Here is an 18970-nt window from a genome sequence, read left to right as displayed (position 1 = left end):
ATATATGAAATTCAGAGAGGATGAAATTCAGGTCCTTGCACTTGCAAGGCAAGCACTTATCTACTGAGCCATCTCCTCGCCCCCTCAAATTTATCTTAAATGGTGGAAATTCCCAGAGAACCTTTCGCCATGGGATTGGATCCTATCCGTATTTACACGCTGCGCACCAAGTGATACAGAAAGAGAAATAAACCATCACACTAAAAGAACACTATTAGGTGAGATCTCCGTGAGATAGGGCTTAAGGCCATGACTCTGGTCAGCACAGTCTTTTTTATACGCGTCTAACTATCTGATCAATATGTGTTAGGCTGCAATGGCCCGGAGGGGAGCAGAGTCCGTGCCTTCTCCATCTTCATCTTCTCCATTTCACCTTAGCAGTTTCTCTCTCTCCTCTCTCTCTCTCCTCTCTCTCTCTCTCTCTCTCTCTCTCTCTCTCTCTCTCTCTCTCTCTCTGTGTGTGTGTGTGTGTGTTTTGGGGAGTTATTACTTTACAGGCGAGTTAATTACAGAACACCCAAGACGACACATAAATAACTACAGGATTGAGAATTCCAAGACCAGAGCTTTCCCAAGTGGCTGCACAGCCTGCGTTCTTCCTAGCTTCCTTTGAATTGGGGGCAGAGGAGAGCCGCCAGACAGGAGCACCTACACTGGGTAAGCCCATGCCTCTACGTAAGAGCTATGAACCAGACGCAGTGAGGTGAGCAAAGGTGGGATCCTCCACTCTGCTTAAACCCCACCTTACGGAGAGGAAGCAAAATTGTAAGTGATTCCTGCTGAGGATCCAGCACTGATGGGAAGGAGAGCAAAGCTGGAACTCTCTGGGAGCGAGGCAGAAGGTAGGAAGAGGGCTGGGAGGAGAAACGGGCATTTTCCCAGGGGTCCTGTCTCTTGGGCTGACGTGCACGAGGCTCGGTGATTCCCTCATATACACTTGTCGCCTGGAGGGTTCCATCACCTGTGCAGTTGTGGCACTAGAAGGAGCTGTTTCCTGGACTATGGTCTCACCCCTAACTTCTCCCCAGTTTGAGGTGGGAAAAGCAGTTAACTATTTTTGTGGGAACCAGGCTTGGTACATAAGGGATGCTAGGATTCTCGGGAAAATGATTGATGACAGAGCGACCTGGAAGGCTGAGCTCTCATTCAAGCATCCTTCCCTACACCTACCTCTGCCTCCAAGTCGACGCGCCCTACGACGGGACTGAGGTTCTTGTAAGCAAGTCCCCGCCCGCCGACTCTCTGCAGCGAACTGGGTGGGGACCCGCGGCGCCGCGGAAAGGCTATTTTGAGTGTGGGAACGCGGTGGGAGGAGGGGCGCCGGCGGGCTGGGCGCGGGCGCGCGGGGAAAGCCTCCAGCTCGGGCTGCCACGGCAACCGCGTCCAGGCAACGCGCCCGGAAGAGGCTCTGGGAGGCGCGCGGCGGCTCGCGCCCTTCCAGGGTGGGGGAGCCGCGAACCCCGGGCCGGGCCGCGCGCGCGCTGATTGGAGCGCGGGCCCGCAGCCGGGTTCGCCCCGCAAAGCCCTGCGCTCGCGGCCACCGCACCCAGAGCGCCGGCGACGACATGGGCAGCCTCGGCGCGCCAGATCCGCGCGCGGGTGAGTCTTCAGAGGTGTCTCCCCTCCCCACATGTCCGGGCATCCTCTAGACCCAAGCGGCGGGTGCTTCCACAGGGACCGTCGATGTGACCTTGGAGCAACCACTCCATGGATAGGCATGGGATAGTGCTGGGGAGAGGGGGTGAGGGATGAAGCCTCGTGTGCCCCGCGTGACACTCTGGACGCGAGAGGGTTAACTGCATGCTGACGCGCAGGGCTGAAGTTAGGCGCAGAGCGCAAGTGGCATTGCATCTTCGCGGGGGCTGCAAGCTAGCAGACAGAAGAGGCCCCCGAGGGACTGTTTGAGGAGAGCCAAGGGTGTGCAGAGTTTGCCAGGACTAGGGGCAAGTCTATCATTCACAGTTGGAGCTGAGTGTCCTTGGGTGGGTTAGCCACATTGCTCCCGCGGATTCTCTGGTTTTCATCCTTTGAAAGGAATGGCTCTGGTTCTTTCCACTTGCAGCACAAGGCTGTTTTGCTGGTACTGTGAGCTGAGGAAGGGCCCCTCTGGCTATGCAAGACTTAACCATATTTATTCCGCAAGGGGTTTCCAATGAGCTGGTTCCCAAAGTGGCAAGAAATGTTACCATTTTATGGAGGGAACAGTCTGGGGTCCGGAAAGGCTCCTTAAAATGCATAGATTAAAATCCCTTCGGTGCACTTAAGTCCTGAACCCAATCAGGGTTCAAGCTGCCAAATACTTCTTTCCTGTAGTTGATCTGATAGGAAACTTTGTGTCTGAACAGGTAAAATCAAAACCCAGTAGTGGCAGGCAGTGGCAAATTAAGTGAGTCATTTCTTCAATGTGCAGAAGCTGTGTGTGTGTGTGTGTGTGTGTGTGTGTGTGTGTGTGTGTGTGACATGCGCATGCGTGCACTCAGCTGAAAGTCTGTGTATGCTGTTAGAGGTTATTTCACAGAAATTATGTTGGACTGGTTTGGATCTACAGAGGGAATCACTTAGAACTAGGGCCAGACATTTGCATTGTTCTTTGGAGATTTGGGGTTAGGGGGCTAGCAAGATGGCTCGGTGGGGGGAGGGAGGGTAAAGGTCTTTGCCATCAAACTTGAGGACCTGGGTTTGATATCTGGAACCCACATTGTGAAAGGAGAGAATCATCCAACCCCCACAAGTTGTTCTCTGACCTCCACACCCACACAGGGCACAGAAGCTAAACGAATAAATGTAATTAAAAAAATTAATGAATTAGCTTTCTGAGAGTAAATACGTTCTTTATTAAGAAATGCACATTGTATCTGCCTTGGCTTGTGTGTGTGTATGGTGTGTGTGTAGAGGTGACTTACAGGCTGTGGTAATTTTTTTCTAATTTTAGCACTGGCTGGAACTAAAAATGACACAGGCCATTTTTCATCCATAAACTTCCCTTTCCTCCAAGGGGCCACAACAGGTCCCCATGATTCCCATCACCGGACTGTTGCGATGCCTCTGACTTTGTGTTTCAAGGACACTCTTGACATTCATGGGAATCTGACTTTCTCTGTGTAAAACTGTGAGCTGGGAAGCCAAGTTTCCGGTTAGTAAGCTTCTGCCAGCTCGCCTACCTGAGGGCTTAGAAAGATTTAATGGTTTACATATTAGGAATCTCATTAGCATACAGATACAAAAGTCCTCATTGCTCAAGAATTCTGCCTGTGAGCCTACAACCCCTTTAAAGACCCACAAGTCCTGGACCTTAGATCCTTCATTGGCAAAGGACTCATTCTCCTACCCGTGCTGGCTGCTAACCCACCGTGTATCCTGCAGCCCACTCCTGTATTTTCATTTCCTGTCTCTGAGCCTGCCCCCCCTCCTTCTCCCCTCTGCCAGGGTGTGAGCACAGCCTCCTTCACAACACCTTTTCTGAGAACCAGGTTGACCTTGCCCTTATTCTTTAGTGCCACCTCCAACGTAACTCTTAGAATGTGGTACTGTCTTCTCAAGACCCTCGTTCTTGTGTTCCTGGTTTGGTACTTGCCAGACCTGGTGGCCCTTCAGAATTGCTCTGCACATTTTGAAAAAGACAGGGTTTATTTAGAGTCTCTCAAATATCAAGATGGAATCATTAGGGTGGTGTAGGACCTTAAAAAGCCAAAGACAAGCAAACAAACAAAACCCTTTCTCTAAAACAAGCAAACAAACAAACAAACAAACAAAAACAAGGCTTAGGTTAGCAAAATGGCTCAGCAGAGAAAGGCACCTGCCACCAAGATGGACAACCCCAGCCTGAGGCTCAGAATCTGAGCACAGTACAAGAACAGAATGACTCTTCTAAGTGGCAGTGTGTGCCGGGACACGCACACAACTTTTTTTTTTTTTAAATATCTTTTTTGTTTGTTTGTTTGTCTAGAAATTAAAAAAAAAAAAACAGAGGAGGGAGGAGGGGGAGAAAACAGCCTGTCTGGTGACTGTTGCTCACTCAGGCAGGGAAACCACTTCACTTTGAGGCTCGGAAAAAGTCATAAACAACGACTCAGGAGCAGCTGGCTTCATTCTCTGCTCTGCCAGCTTTGCTGGGGATTTTGGGTTTAGGCTGACGCTCTCCCACTCAATGGACTGGCAGTGTCTCAGCTTTGACCCCTGTGGCTCTGCCTTTGACCCCTTCCCATGGCTCCTCCTTGATCCCTATGGACCGGCCTTGACCCCTATGGCTCTGCCTGCATTTTCTTTCAACCTCTAAAATTGACCTTTAAGAACCTTCCCACATCACTGAATCTTTCCACCTACTGTGCCTGGCTTTAACCATCACGGAAGGCTCCAGCTCTTTCACCCGAGTCATTGTAATGCCTCAGCCCATCTTCAGGGCTCTACATCTCCACATCTCCCATCAGCACATGTGAACTCTGAAAAACACAATGTTTTGTCTTGACAGGTTTTGATGTGTTGATTTGCGGGCGGGGGCGGGGGTTGGGGAGGGGGGAGTCAGAGTCTTACTATGTAGACCAGGGTATCCTCATATCCAGAGATCTGATGGCTTCTGCCTCTAGAGTGCTCAGCTCAAAGGTGTGAGCCACTGTATGCAGACGTGGACTTCTTATATTCTAGTCTCTAGTCTCAAAACAACTCTCATCGTGTTTTCTTCTCCTCGCCTGCCAAGTTATCCATGAGAATGTCACACAGACCTTCGGACTGGTTTTGTTCTAAATTGATGCTGGCTCTAACTTCATGAAGGCTGGCTTTCATGTAGAAGAATTGTACCCTTCACTCACTCGGCCCGCATCCACTTTGCTCTGTGCCATGGCTTTCTTCTATCCCTTAAACGCCAGGTTCCCTTTTAGAAAGTGGCCTTTGATGGATAAGATGCTGGGCCTCCACCTCTGTAAATCCAGCTGTGCACTCCTGCGAGTCTCCAAGTATCCCTTCTCTCTCTCTCCATGACCTTATTGTGTTGGTCTGGAATTCGGGAATATCTCTGTGTCTGTCCTAAGTCTAGTCTAAACCTATTCTACAGTCTCGTTCCCTTGCTCTAGTCCTGCGTGCCCCGGATTGGGAACACGTTCATTTGTCAGTTTGTCATTGTCCTTTTGACTTTCTTTGCTGCCTCTTTCCTCTGCCCCACCCTCATTCTGCCATACAGTCAAGTCATCTTTTCTGTAAGAAATGGTGCTAGAGTTTCCATTCTGCTCACTAGAACCTTCTCTAGTGAAGGGGGTCATGGTACTTGCTACTGTGTGGTTAAGGAACTCCCGGAATGGGACTAATGTGACCAAGGACCTGAAGTTTTATTTTTATTTTCTTATTGTTGAGCTGTGCTTGAACTCATAATCCTCCTGCCTCAGCTTCTTAAGGGCTTGAGATTATAGGCATGTGCCACCACACCTGGCTTGAACTGAGTTTCCAATTTATGTGGATTTTAAATGAACTTAAACTCAATTGAAATAGCCACAGGGAGCCATTGACTATTTCGTAGGGAGGGCAGAGCCGGAAACGTTAAAGTGGGATCAGCTGTTCTGTTGAGCTCAGTAAGTTTTCTCCTTTGACTAAACGCTTCCTTTATCTCTCTGTGGAACCTGCCTCCTCACAGTTCCCCTGGAGGGGTCTTGGCTGTAGAACTGAGCCTTCCCTATGCCCTTCTCCTTGACCAATGCCCTGCTGCCCTCCTGTGCCTCTGTCTGTCTGTCATCCTGCCCAGCTTGGTGCCTTTCTTGCTGGCCCCTAGCTGTGGGGGTTCTGAAGTTGTTATTTTCCCCCTCTCTCCTCCCCCTGGCCTTCTCTTTTCTCCATCCTAGCTTCGGGGTCAAGTCAGAGCCCACCTTCCTGTGCCCCAGTGGAGCCCATGTTCTCTCCATCTCTGTGAGGCCAATACTTCTTGTTCTTGATTTGTGGATGGAGAGGTTGATGTAGAGGGAACGCAGGATAACTCAAGGCAAAGCTGAGACAGGAGCTCTGGCTGGCAGGGTGCTCTTCCACCTCTGCCTGGCCTGCAAGCCCAGTGTGTGCTCTTACCTCTGCCTGGCCTGCAGGCCCAGTGTGTGCTCTTACCTCTGCCTGGCCTGCAGGCCCAGTGTGAGCTCCCACTTCTGCCTGGCTCAGGACCCTGACATGGTTGTTTTAGCACTCTGCTTTTCTATCAATCTCCTTCCCCTTTTAAATTTTTTTTTAAACTTAAACTGATTCAAATTTACGGAAATGCTTCGACAATAAGCTGAAGAGTTCTGATCTCTCTTTCAGCCGCATTCTATAAATATTAACTTTCATCCACACTTGTTTTATCTTTCTGGCACTTTCTCCCACTCTCTCTTTGCATCTATTTGTGGATATGTGTGTATAGATACACGCTCAACTCGTAATTTTTCCTGTACCATGTCAGAGCAACAGGGAGGCAGTGTACCTGTACTGTCCCCAATACTTAAGCATATATTTCCTTCTTTTAAAGGGACTTTTTTTTTTTTAATACAGCAGTTGTCAAAATCAGGAAATTAAGTTTGAATCAGTGGTGTACTCTAATCTACAGATTTAGTCAGGTGTCCTAATAATACTTTATACAGAAGAAGAGGAAGCTGTTATTTATTTATTTATTTATTTATTTATTTATTTATTTATTGAGACGGGGCTTCTCTGTGTAGCCCTGGCTGTCCTGGAACTCACTCTGTAGACCAGGCTGGCCTTGAACTCAGAAATCCACCTGCCTCTGCCTCCCAAGTGCTGGGATTAAAAGCATGTGCTACCACTGCCTGGCTAGGAAGCTGTTTTTAAAAGGGTCTGGATCCAATCAGGGTTTAAAAAAAAATCTGTTTAGAGGAGTGTGTGTGTGTGTGTGTGTGTATGTATGTGTGTATACATGCACATGTACATATGTATACACATTCATATTCCTGAATACACCCCCTTCTGTCTATACAGTGTTACTTGTAGGTATGTGTATTTTCAGAGCCGACCCCTTGGTATCGGACAGTCAGCTGACAGGCTTCTCCTGAGGAAAGCAGTCTCTCCCGCTCTCAGCACTCCTTAGTCACCTGCAGTTCTTTCTGTAGACTTGAGACCTCATGGGTTTCCCACCCACTTTGACATGTCTGTTACTGTCCTTGTTCAGCTCATGCATGTGCAGTCAGTGAGATGTTCTGGGTGCAGCTTCTGACATTCCTAGGAGACACCACCATCTCATGGCAACACCCCTCTCCGAAGTTCTGTCTTTTCTAATCTTCCTGACCCCTCTTCCACCATGTTCCCCGAGCTTAGGTTGCAGATGTGTCTATTGGGACTGGGCTGCACAAGGCTGCTGCTTGATCGCTTGTGGCTTTTTGTAATGGTCTTCATCTGTTCCAAAGAGAAGTTTCCTTGATGAGGGGTGGGGACCACATGTATCTGGGGATATAAAGAGACATATTTAGAATGTAGTTAGGAGTTGTGCTGGTTTAGTAAAGTGGAAGTTGTAGGTTGTCCTCTAAGATCCATGCCGTCACTAGCCCTGGAGAGTGAGCTGGGTTCCTGTACCAGGCACAGGTTCCCTCTTGTTGATTGCAGGTCACCTGTTTCCACCATGTAGGGTCCAAGGATCAAACTCGAGCCATCAGGCTTGCCCCTCCCCCTTTTAGATAAGATCTCATCCCAGGCTGCTCTCAAAACCCAGAGCAATCCTCCTGCCTTAGCCTCTTACATCCTGGGATCACCAGAATGAGCCACCACACCAGGCTCCTCTGTTTAGGACTGATGGCTTTAGCTACCCCCTGCCGATCCCCCATTCCTCCCTCCCTTCCTCTCACAGTGTCCACTGTGATGCCAAGTTTGAAACAGAACTTTTGATTCTCCTATCTCTCAGGCTCAGCGACATGTCTCTTTTGGCTTCTTTAAGCTGGACCAGCTCCCTAGTTGTTTTGTCTTTTATGACCTTGACACTTAAGAAGGGTCCAGTCTGGATGTGCTGCAGGCTGTCCTTTGATTGGGCTTGTTGTCATGCTGAGTGGGGACACTGTCTCCTGCCCCCACGTGCATCCAAGGGATTTCCTGCTCTCATCCTCCTCTGCAGTCAGCTCTTGAATGCCAAGGTCGGGCTGACTCTGCTCCTTGTCAGAGCTTACTGACTGACTGGTCTAGCGAATGAGCTTGCCCTGTGGATCTCCAGTCTCCCTCTTGTAGCCCAGGCTGGCTTCAGATTCATATGCAGCTAAAGAGGCCCTTCACTTTTCTATCCTCCATCCCCCACCACCCGCGTGCTAGTCACAGTTGTGTATCAGCACACCTGCTTTTCTGTGATTCAGGGAATGGAGTCCAGAGCTTTGTTCTTGGAGGCAAGGCCTCTACCAACTGAGCACCTTCCTCAGACCTTGGCAAGGTGTCTCCATGCTGTTGGTGAAATAGATGGTTTCCTCGGAGGGCAATGAGTGCGTGTATGGCTAGGGAAGAAATGAGTGGAGAAACCTAACAGCATATTAAAAATGGCCCGTGTGGTTCTTCACACCCCAAGTGAGCAGCTGAATGCGAGAGAAGGAATTCTTCCCCCGTTTCCTCCACGGAGTCCGAGACACCTGTTTCTTCATTGCCTGCTCCTCCCACGCCCTCTCGGCTCTTTGTCTCCCACCACCTTCCTCTCAGTCATCATCCATCTCCTCTCCTCCCTCTGACTGCTAGCTGGTTCCTTCTGTGAGTAACGTGGACTTCTTCCTTTCTCTACATGGATGGTTTTAGCTTTTGACTTCTTGGGTGGAGTTTCCCTTTTCTTTAGTTGGAAATCAGTGAAGTTTAAGGAAATGTTCAGACTCACTGGCCTGGCTGGTGTAGAAAAGCAGGGAAGTCTTGTGTTCAAACAGCACTGGAGGTGATCCAGTCACTGAGAGAATTCTGCCACAGGCCTGTCTTCTCACAGAGAATTAGAGCTCTGAGCAGCCAGAGCAAATCCTCCACGCTGACCAAGAAGGGAACTGATGCCCAGAGCCATCACATGCTCATGGTGTCTCTGCCAGGTCCCAGATTTAGACTCTAGCCAGGTCCAGGACTATGAGGCTTGGGACCACCAAGCCTCCATCGGGGCTTCCTGAGGCTCAGGAGACACCTGGAGGTCTCCATTCATCAAGGCAGAGTGAGCCATACCATGGTGGTCAGGAGGCGGAGAAGTGGGACCCCTTTTTCATGACTTTCTGTTTAAATGTTTTGATAGCATATAATAATTATACACTAGGGCTGGAGAGATGCCTCAGCTCTTCCAGAGGTCCTGAGTTCAATCCCCAGCAACCACATGGTGGCTCACAACCATCTGTAATGGGATCCAATGCCCTCTTCTGGTGTGCCTGAAGACAGCTACACTGTACTCATACAAAACAAACAAATAACTCATGTACACAATAATTTCAATCATACTCCCCTCCCCCATCATGCTATCTACTTCCCTTCCCCCTACTGATTTTTCCCCTCTTTCTAGTGAGACCCACTTCTGCTTTCATGACCCTCGCTCTTTTGTGTGTATGTGCATGTGTTTGTACATGTGTGCATGTATGTATGCCCACATAGGCATGTACATGTGTGGCATAGGTTCCTTACCAGGAAACTTCTTCCCCTAGCAAGGATCCTCTCTGAGGATCAGGGCCTCCCGAACACATCCCCTCCCGAAGAGGATATTGAAGGTTCTGCTGTGGATGCAATGGACCGGTCACACCCAGAAGTGGGCACTCCACATCCCTGCCCACTTTATCCAGAGTGTGTTCTCACCACTTCTGATTGATGGTGCCTGGGTCTGGGGGGGTGGGGGGGGGTGGTGGTGGTGGAGATGGTACCGAGATGTCCCTTTTGTGACCGTGTATTTGGCAGTCATTTATTCTCAGCGCTTTGACCAGTTAGGAGTGTCTGCGTTCACCACTGACCACTGCAGAAGGAAGCTCTTCTGACCGAAGCTGACTTGGCTTTGTCTAAGCTCTCTCCCACCTCCTTTCCTCCAGGTGCCTCATGACTCTCTTTATAAAACCCCAGGCGAGTTTTGGAGAAAGGGGAGACTTGTTTGTTTTTTACTGTTGGGCAATTTTTTTTTGTTGTTTCTTTTCCATAGCTCAGTAGTTAACTGATAGACCTTATCTTTATTTTATGGTCCTGAAGTTTGAACCCAAAGCCTCAAGCCTACTAAGGAAGCAGTCTACCGCTGAGCTACTGGTCCCTCCTCTCAGCCCCTTTGACCTGTTAGAAGTGTGGTTACTGGTGAAAATAATCTCCCAAGATATAGTTACTTCTTCACTGCAGGAACGTGATTGAGAAGGCATAGCAGGGGAAGCATCAGGTCTCTTGAATGAAAGCTTGTGCGTCTCCTGAAGCAACAGCACTTAGCTTCTAGGGTGGTGGGCATGGAGGTGACTGGGTCCCACGGGATCTTCCCTCCAGGTGCAGGGAGGTCTTCCCTGCTAAGTGGCGGCCAGCTCCCAGCTCCTGATGGCTTGTGGTGATGACACCCTCTGTGGATGAAGCTGCTCTAGGAGGGCAGGGAAGGCAGAGATCCTGCGGCTTGAATGTGGCTTAATAAAGAGAGTGTTTGTGTGGGAGAGAATGTGTGGGGGTGCGTTTCGAATTATGGAATTCTTAAAATTGTTTAAACCGGGAAGATGTTTTTCAGAAACCCCTGGTGCCTTGAGCTTGTTTTTCTGTTTATTTCATATTGTTTTTCTCCCTGTTTTTTTTTTTTTTTAATTATCCCTGGAAGGGCTCAAGAGTCTTCCCCTGCACTCTAAATAGTTAAAAGTATTAGTGTGCTGTGATGTGGTCACTTCAGCTAGGGGGAATCTCTGGGAAGGAGGTTACCAGGACCGGCAGAGAAGGGCAATGGTGTCCCCTGAGTGCCCAGACAAGGGCATGAGGCTGGAGGTGGGGGTTTCTTTCAAGCCCACACCCTTAGCTTTTCAGTTAGAACATCAGGCAGGGTAGAAGCCCAAATGCACACCCAGCCTTCAGCCTGCACGAGAACCAGAAGTCGTGCCTTCCCTGCTTGTGGGTGAACCCTGTTGCAGAGAGGGTGTAGGTAGAGAGTTTATACCCAATTTTAATAATATTTTTTCTGCTCTTGCTGTTGCACTTGGCAGACTCCCTTTTTAACATTTGGTAATGTGTCTTCGCTAATGCTAGAAAGAAAAGTCACCAAATATAGCTGTTGGGAAAAGTAATATTAAGACATTTCTTTGGGTGTGGCTGCACACTTGCAAGAGTGCATGGGTTCCCTGCAAGGTGACCTGAAGGCTGCTGCCACACTCAAGCTGGAGGGGCATCTTGAGTCAGCCACTGATATGCCACTTGGGTAGAGTACTGTCTTAGTCACCATGACCAAGACAACTCTTATAAAGGATAACATTTAGTTGAGGGCTTGTTTACAGTTTCAGAGCCTTAGTCCATTATCACAGAGGCAGGAAGCACTGTGTGGTACTGGAGAAGCAGCTAAGAGCTACTTTCTGCTCTGTAGCCAGAGAGAGAGAGAGAGAGAGGGAGAGAGAGACAGAGAGAGACAGAGAGAGACAGAGAGACAGAGAGAGACAGAGACAGAGAGAGTCAGAGAGACCAAGAGAGATATAGAGACATAGAGAGAGACAGAGAGGGAAAGAGAGACAGAAAGAGACAGAGATAGAGAAAGAGAGATTGGGTTTGGCTTGGCTTTTTAAAACCTTAAAGGCTGTTCTTCCAGAGCACTAGGGTTCAATTCCCAACACCCATATGACAGCTCACTCCTGTCTGTAGCTCCAGTTCCAGGGGATCTGACACTCTCATACAGACATCCTCGCAGGCAAACCATCAATGCACATAAGATAAAAAGAAATAAATCATAAAAATAAATAAATAAATAGATAAAACCTCAAAGCCCAACCCCGGTGAAATACATCCTCCAACAAGGCCACACCTCCTAATCCTTCTCAAATAGGGCCACTCTCTGGTGACTAAGCATTCAAACATATGATCGGATGGGGGCATTCTTATTTAAATCACCACAAACACCTCAGTGATTAAAAAGACTGGCCTCTCCCCATTAGAGAAATAAAACAGCAGATGAACCTGTATCTGTGAGCATCTGCGAGGAGGCATGATACCCGGCCTCCTGAGAGCTACAGATTCCTATAGGATGCAGTTCCTGCTGCCCTACAGCCCCTCAGTCGGGAAGACACCATCCACAAATAGTTCTAATAAACAATAGAGACACAAATAGCATTTCAAAATAGCTGTTATTAATAGATGAGAACAAAGCTGATCTGTTTTTTTTTTTTTTTTTTTTTTTTTTTTTTTTTTTTTTTTTTGCAGGGATTCTCCTCAAAACACTGGTGTCACTCTGAGCCTTGGTGAGTGGGCTAATGCAGCAACCACCAAGTGTTCCTTGCACTCTGGGGGGGGGTGTTGTTTGTGAATCCACCAGACCTGACAGAGGCCACTCACTGTTGCTTGCAAGGCCAGGAAATATCTTAAACATTCTAAACCTCCTTAAAAATGTATTTATTGTAGATTTTAAAATTTCATGTTATGTATCTGATGTTCGACCTGCAGGTGTGTATGTGTGCACACCGCATTCATGACCTGGTTAATCAAAAGGGGTTGGATTCTCAGGAACTGGAGTTATGGATGGTTTTGAGTTCCTATGTAGATGCTGGGAACTGAAACCAGGCCTTCCACAAGAACAACAAATGCTTTTCACTGCTGAGCCTTCTCTCCAGCCCCTGCCCCTTTATTTGAGATTGGGTCTTGTGTACCTGAGGTTGGCTTTGAACTCAGTGAGTAGTCCAGGATGACCTAGAACTCCTGATTCCCTTCCCTCCACCTTGGTGCTAGGCTAGTAGGTGCACCCTACCACACTGGGTTTTGCTGTGCTAGGGGTGGGATCCAGAGCTTCTGCATGCTTGGCAAACATTCTACCAACTGAACTATATCCCCAGCTCTCTGAAACTCAGTTTTGTGAATCAAACAGAGATCCTCTCTCAGCTGTCTTGCGCAATGGCATTCCCGTTGTGAGTGGAATAGAATGGAGGTAAAAAAAAAGACAAGTCTTGCCCAGCGGATTCAAAGCCATTTGATGCGGGGTGGGGGCACTGGAAATGCCTGCCTGGGACCTTATAAGCTCAACATCCTCAGTGGGTTGGGGGGGGCTTTAAAATGCCGTGGGTGGCACCTCAGAGCTGCTATGTCTGTGCCATATGCCTAAGTCCCCATGGGCAGGTAATCCAGGCCACAGCCACAGCTGTGACTGTAATTGCGGTACCAGGCCCAGGTCTCATAATGTGCCCACAGGAGAGTGAGAAGGTAACACTGACAGCATGTTGTTCTAATTGAGTCATATTGTCTTCTGAACCCAGAACGAGGCTTGCTTCTCCGTTCTCACAGCCTAAGGTGAGCAGTTTCTACACTCGCTACTGCTGGTGGGTTCATTGTTTGATTCGAGAAGTGCTTGTTCGAATTTTTGTAATTGCGACGATAACATGCTTATTAAAGTATTTCGAAAATGAGAACAGAATAAAAATGTGCTTAATGCTATTGGTTACATTTTGACAGCTATCCCTCTACTGTTTTTAAAATGTACTGTAAAACAGGGCACGGGGGTGGGGGTGGGGTGCACACCTGTCATTCCAGCACTCAGTCAAACAGGGAGATTGAGAGTTCAAGGCCACCCTGGTCTCCGTAGCAAATTGTTTGCCACCTTGGACTAAATTGAGAGATCTCATGTTAAACAAGGAAGCCAACAAAATTACCGTCATAACAAGCCTTTGTCCTGCTCTTTCCAGGGTGGTGGAGGGGGCTTTCTGAGTTTCTGGAGGGTGATGTAGGATCTAGGCAGGGTGGGATTAATGAATGCAAGGTACCTGCCATGGCCTAGGTATAGGTAAAGCTGTGTGTCTTGGATGTGAGGACATGTAAGCCTCACAGGCCATATACGGGTCCACCTCCCAGCCTTAATGCCTCCTCCATTCTTGAATATGTTGGACCAGGATTTTTTTTTCTCTCTCCAGGAATGCCTCACCTGGTTTCCAAACTTCTGATCTTGGGATGGGGCAGATAAGCTGACTACAAAGAAGGAGCCAGGCCTGACTTCTTGTTCTAGTCTGTTGTCTGAGGACCTTTGGGAACATGGACAACTATGGTTGTTTATAGTGGTCTTTCCTTGGTCTGGTCAGGCTGGATGCGTTGGCTTTGGCAATTAGACATCTTGGCTTGAGTTACACAGGCCTTCCCTCATTAAAAGTGGTAATAGCCAGATACTGACCATTCACATCACAGAGGCAAAGCTAGCACAGGGGAAGCAGAGTGGGGTGTGAGAGAAAGAAAAGACAGACAGCATTTAAAAGTAGTCTCAAACTGGGACCAGGGGGGAGCTCAGCTGGCAGAAAGATTGTCTGGAATAACAATAATATTAATAATTGTCTGTGTAAACCAGGCATGGTAGTGAATATCCCTAATGTCAGCACCCAGAAGCTAAGGGAATCACAAGTTCAAGGTCATGCATGGCTACATAGTGAAGTCAAGGCTAGTTTGGGCTACATGAAGCTGTCTTAAAAAAAAAAAAAAAGGCAGTAAAACAAAACCCAAAGTAGCCTCAAGTCTGTTCAAGTCGGTATGGAGGAGAGTACCTGTGGGGTCAAATAGGAAAGGGGAACAGGAAATTGTTGACCTGTGCACTCGGCAGGACGGGGGGCTAGTTTGCTCTTGGGTCTCCTGTCCTAGGTATTTGTGCTAGGCCAGGTTGGGATGGCTTTTCACCATAGTGAGCTGGACAAGCAGGCATAGCATTGGGGCAGTGGTAGAAAGAATGGAAACGTTTTTCAGGATCCTTAACACTACGAAGGTAAGAGGGTTGGCTGGGTCGCCCAGTGGCTAAGGCTATTTGCTTCCAAGACTGGTAAAACTGCAACTCAATAAACAAACAAACAAACAAACAAACAAAACTTCCCCCCAAATAAAGGCTAACCTCAGGGAGTTATGGCACAGTCAGAGCAGCAGACGACCCTGACCTATCCGATGATGATGTAGAGCCACTGTGTCAGAGATCTGACCAGTTAATGAGTGGGAGATGCCCGAGTCAGGGAGGTTCCCTGGAAATGACAACAGGAAGATCTGGGGCTACCACCTGGGAAGGGACTTTATCTAGTGATTTGTCATCAGCCTCTTATTTAGCTACAGTAGAGACCCCTTTCACTATTGTCACAAAGAGTGCTGGTGCAAACCACCCAGGTGACTAGACAGATGAGCAGATTCTTGAAGCATTCATGGAAGGTCACCGGCCTCAAGAATATGTTGATGTGTGTTATGAACTCATGACACAGGGAATTTTATATCATGGGATCAGTGGCAGATAATGGAAGAGTTGAGGCTGTCTCACAGTCAGGAGTGTCCTCTCTTCCTTCCCAAAGTCCATCTGGTTGAGATTTCTGCAGCTCAGGCATGCGGGTGGTGTCAGCTGTGGAGGGGATGGTGAATACCTGCATTGGGTCATAGGTTTGTACTGATAATCTCTTCACTGCCCGCAGTTCTGATGGGGATGCCAGACATATGTGATATCTCCTAATAGATGCCAAATGAGTTTTAAGTTGGACTATTTCATTAATGAAAATCTCACAGAAGTGTCACATAACCTTAAAAGTGGAAGTGTTGGGCTGGTGAGATGGCTCAGTGGGTAAGAGCACCCGACTGCTCTTTCGAAAGTCCAGAGTTCAAATCCCAGCAACCACATGGTGGCTCACAACCATCTGTAACAAGATCTGACATCCTCTTCTGGAGTGTCTGAAGACAGCTACAGTGTACTTACATATAATAAATAAATAAATCTTTAAAAAAAAAAAGTGGAAGTGTTCTGTGATTCCAGTCTTCCACGGGCCCTTACTTCTATTTTGTCCGAATGGTAGAAGTTCTTAACGTTGACACCTAAGTACTGGTTGGACATCATAGCTTGTTTGACATGTATTACTGTTTTTTTTTTCTATAAATGTAATTTGTTTAAATTTTAAAGTTCTTTGTCTGGGAAAGTGAAATGTTCACAGTTTGAAAGTCTAAAAATAAAACACCAGAGAATTGATGCCAAAACAATGGTGTCAATCAGAAATGCTTTCTCGATCCAGTGTCGGAGTGGGACTAATTACAGAATCAGCTCATGGGTACCAGGCACTTATTGTTTTAAGCCAATTAACCACAGGCTTGAGAGACATAAGTTCAAAAATCTTTTAAAAACTTCAGTTTTCTGATGAGTTTTGACAGCCAAATATTGTGCCTATGTAGGATTTGGTATGAATGGATATGTTTTATAATAAAGTTTTTAAAATCAAGCACATCCATGCCATTCTCTTGGTGGGTAGAAATCAGCTTCCATTAAGCATACAGTATTTTTATTTTCGGTCTATTTAGAAGCACATGATAATTGCTCACCCAGATCAGATTGACTAAGGTGGCTGGCTTATTGAAAAATTCTACAGAGAAGTACAAGATTGAAATCTATTAAGGAAATTGCTTTGGGAACTGGGGGTGTCACTGGGTGGGGGCAGAGCATGTGGGAAAAGCTGGGTGCTAGTCCCCGGATTTCAGGAGACGTTGAGGCGAGGGTCTTGCCTCTGGAAAAGTAGTTTTCAAGCTCAAGATGCAAATGGAGAAAGAGGAAACTTCTGAAACCTCCATTTGGTGGTGGTTGTTGCTCTGTCTGGTAAGGATTGGCAGTGTTCGTTTCAGAAGCATTTAGGTTTTCCAGGCTCTTTCCTCCTTCATGGGAAGCAGTTGCTGTTTATTTCACGTGTAAAATCAAAAGCAATCACAGTTACAGCTGATCAGTGTTTCCACAAGACATGTGAGCCTCCTGGTAGCTTAAATAAGCAGAGTTTGAGGTGCTTTCAAGTTCTAAGTATCAACTGTCCAGTAATTTAGCACTTATTGTGTTTTTTTTTCCAATAGATGTGAATTATTAAGAAGAAAATGGCCCAACAGGACACCGTACTTCCTTCTCTTGTCAACCAGGAAGGGTATACTATCTGGAAAATATGCATCTAAGGTATAATTTTTCTTTCCACCAATCCCACGAGGGTTTCTAGAGGGTGTGAAAATCATGAAAGATGATGCCCTGTGGCCATTACAGTATAAAGGGTCTTTTTTCTTAAGGGCAAGAAGAACATTCTTGTGTCCCTCTCATGGCTCCTGTAGACCACCACTTCATGACCCAAAAGGGAGAGATTTCACGGTGGCTCTGCAATAGACTTGAACTTCCTGCCAACAGTGAAATCACTGTGGAGCTTGAGACGAGTGTTCCCATTAGCTCTTTGAAATCTGAAGTTGCATATTGGATGTCTGTGGGGAAATACCGCTCACAGAAATACATCATACAACCTGCGTATCACAGGGTCTTCCCAAACGAGCCATCATTTAAAGAGTGAGGTGACCTTACAGCCACATCTGATTTTCCTGGCTCATTTTGAAGTATCAGTTTTTGATAGCAAGCAACAAAAAACTCAAGCAACACCAAAACCAGACCTCATTTCCAGATGGTCTTTTTATGTGTGGAACAAAATCATGGTATCCCAGGCAGGGGACAGATTAGCTCCCCAGAGTGCCTAGCCCCCCTGATTATATCCTGTGTGGTCCTTGGCCATCGTTTCTGATATTGCATGGCCCCTGTAGGCATTGGGGTTCATAATCAATGCTTTAGGAGAAGGGAGAAGGAAGCAGTAGGCCTCTGGGATCAGCTTGATCTGGCTATCAATCACAGTTAATATGGGGGAGCCATAGTATGTCCATTCTGCCAGCCTCCTGCTTCTTGGGGATCACAGAGCCTTCCAGCAGCCCACTTAATTCCATGGGGAGAATCACCTTAAAGTCCTGTCTAGCTCTCAAAGAAAACTCTTTTGGGTAGAAACTTTTCCTCCAATCCCATTTAGTTTGTGCCGACAGACATTTTGTACTTCTTTTTGGGGGAGTCTTAAATCTGGCTTGGAAGATTATCTTTTCCCCAGCATCTTCCAACCATGTGACTCCCTTCTGCAGGCGAGTGAAGACCATGCCCCGACACAGCCAGTCCCTGACCATGGCACCCTACTCTTCAGTGAGTCTGGTGGAGCAGCTGGAAGACAGGATCCTCTGTCATGAGAAAACCACAGCAGCACTGGTGGAGCATGCCTTCCGCATCAAAGATGACATCGTCAGCAGTTTGCAGAAGATGCAGAATAAAGGGGGAGGTGACCGCTTAGCCAGGCTGTTCTTGGAAGAGCATATCAGAAACATAACTGCCATTGTGAAGCAACTGAATCGGGATATTGAGGTAAGGGGTGTGCAAGCCAGTGGATCATGTCATGCTCATCTCCCAAGACCTGGTCCATGTAAGGCTGCTCAAGTCGGAGTCCCAGCTGTCACACAGTCCTGTATGCATGCTTTTGGGTGTGCATGCTCATATATGTACGAGAGTGCGCGCGCGCACACACACGTGTGTGTGTGTGTGTGTGTGTGTGTAGGTGTGTGTACTCACCAACTCATGCATGAAGAGTTGACCTTGGGTTTCTTCCCCTGTCACTCTATACCTGTCCTAACTTCATTTCTATTGATGTGATAAAATACCCCAAAAGAAAATATCTTAGGGAACAAAGAGTTTATTTTAGCTTACAATTTCAGGTTATTGCCCATCATTGTGGGGAAGTTAAGGTGGGAGCTTCAAGCAGCCCATCACATCACATCCACAGACAAAAGCAAAGAGAAATAAATTCATGTATGCTGATTTGCTTGCCAGTCAGCCTGATTTCTCCATTATTTCACAACCACCCATGGCGGATTGGCTTTTCCCACATCAATTAACTTAAAACACCACCCCTACACACACACACACACACACACACACACACACACACATGCCCACAGGCCCACCCAATGTAGACAATCCCTCACTGAGAATCTTCTCTTGTGATTCTAGGTTGTACCAAGTAGACAATTAAACTATCTATCACAACACTATAGGCTTAGATTTTTTTCAAAA

At 47.3% G+C, this 18970-nt stretch overlaps 1 protein-coding gene across 4 annotated transcripts in view; it reads left to right on the top strand.

The window, feature by feature from the left end:
- Nucleotides 1-768: 768 nt before the first annotated feature.
- The window catches only part of Fam81a (family with sequence similarity 81 member A), a 53863-nt gene continuing 35661 nt past the window's right edge, over nt 769-18970 (top strand). The window contains exons 1-4 of one of the 4 annotated variants that reach the window (XM_085844766.1): nt 1386-1599; nt 12292-12329; nt 16909-17005; nt 17992-18265. In XM_085844766.1, the coding sequence (XP_085700892.1) occupies nt 16995-17005; nt 17992-18265 (285 nt within the window). In that variant the 5' untranslated portion in view covers nt 1386-1599; nt 12292-12329; nt 16909-16994. Of the gene's footprint in view, nt 843-1015; nt 1035-1385; nt 1600-12291; nt 12330-16908; nt 17006-17991; nt 18266-18970 lie in introns of those variants that run through there. The other 3 variants (XM_029482095.2, XM_085844767.1, XM_021172653.3) reach the window with 3 other exon arrangements.

Source organism: Mus caroli, unplaced genomic scaffold, assembly GCF_978045245.1.
Source record: "Mus caroli unplaced genomic scaffold, Mus_caroli_1 scaffold_11, whole genome shotgun sequence".
Classification (NCBI taxonomy): Eukaryota; Metazoa; Chordata; class Mammalia; order Rodentia; family Muridae; genus Mus; species Mus caroli.
Note: the sequence above shows the minus strand (reverse complement) of the source record. Positions and strands in the feature narration are given on the sequence as shown.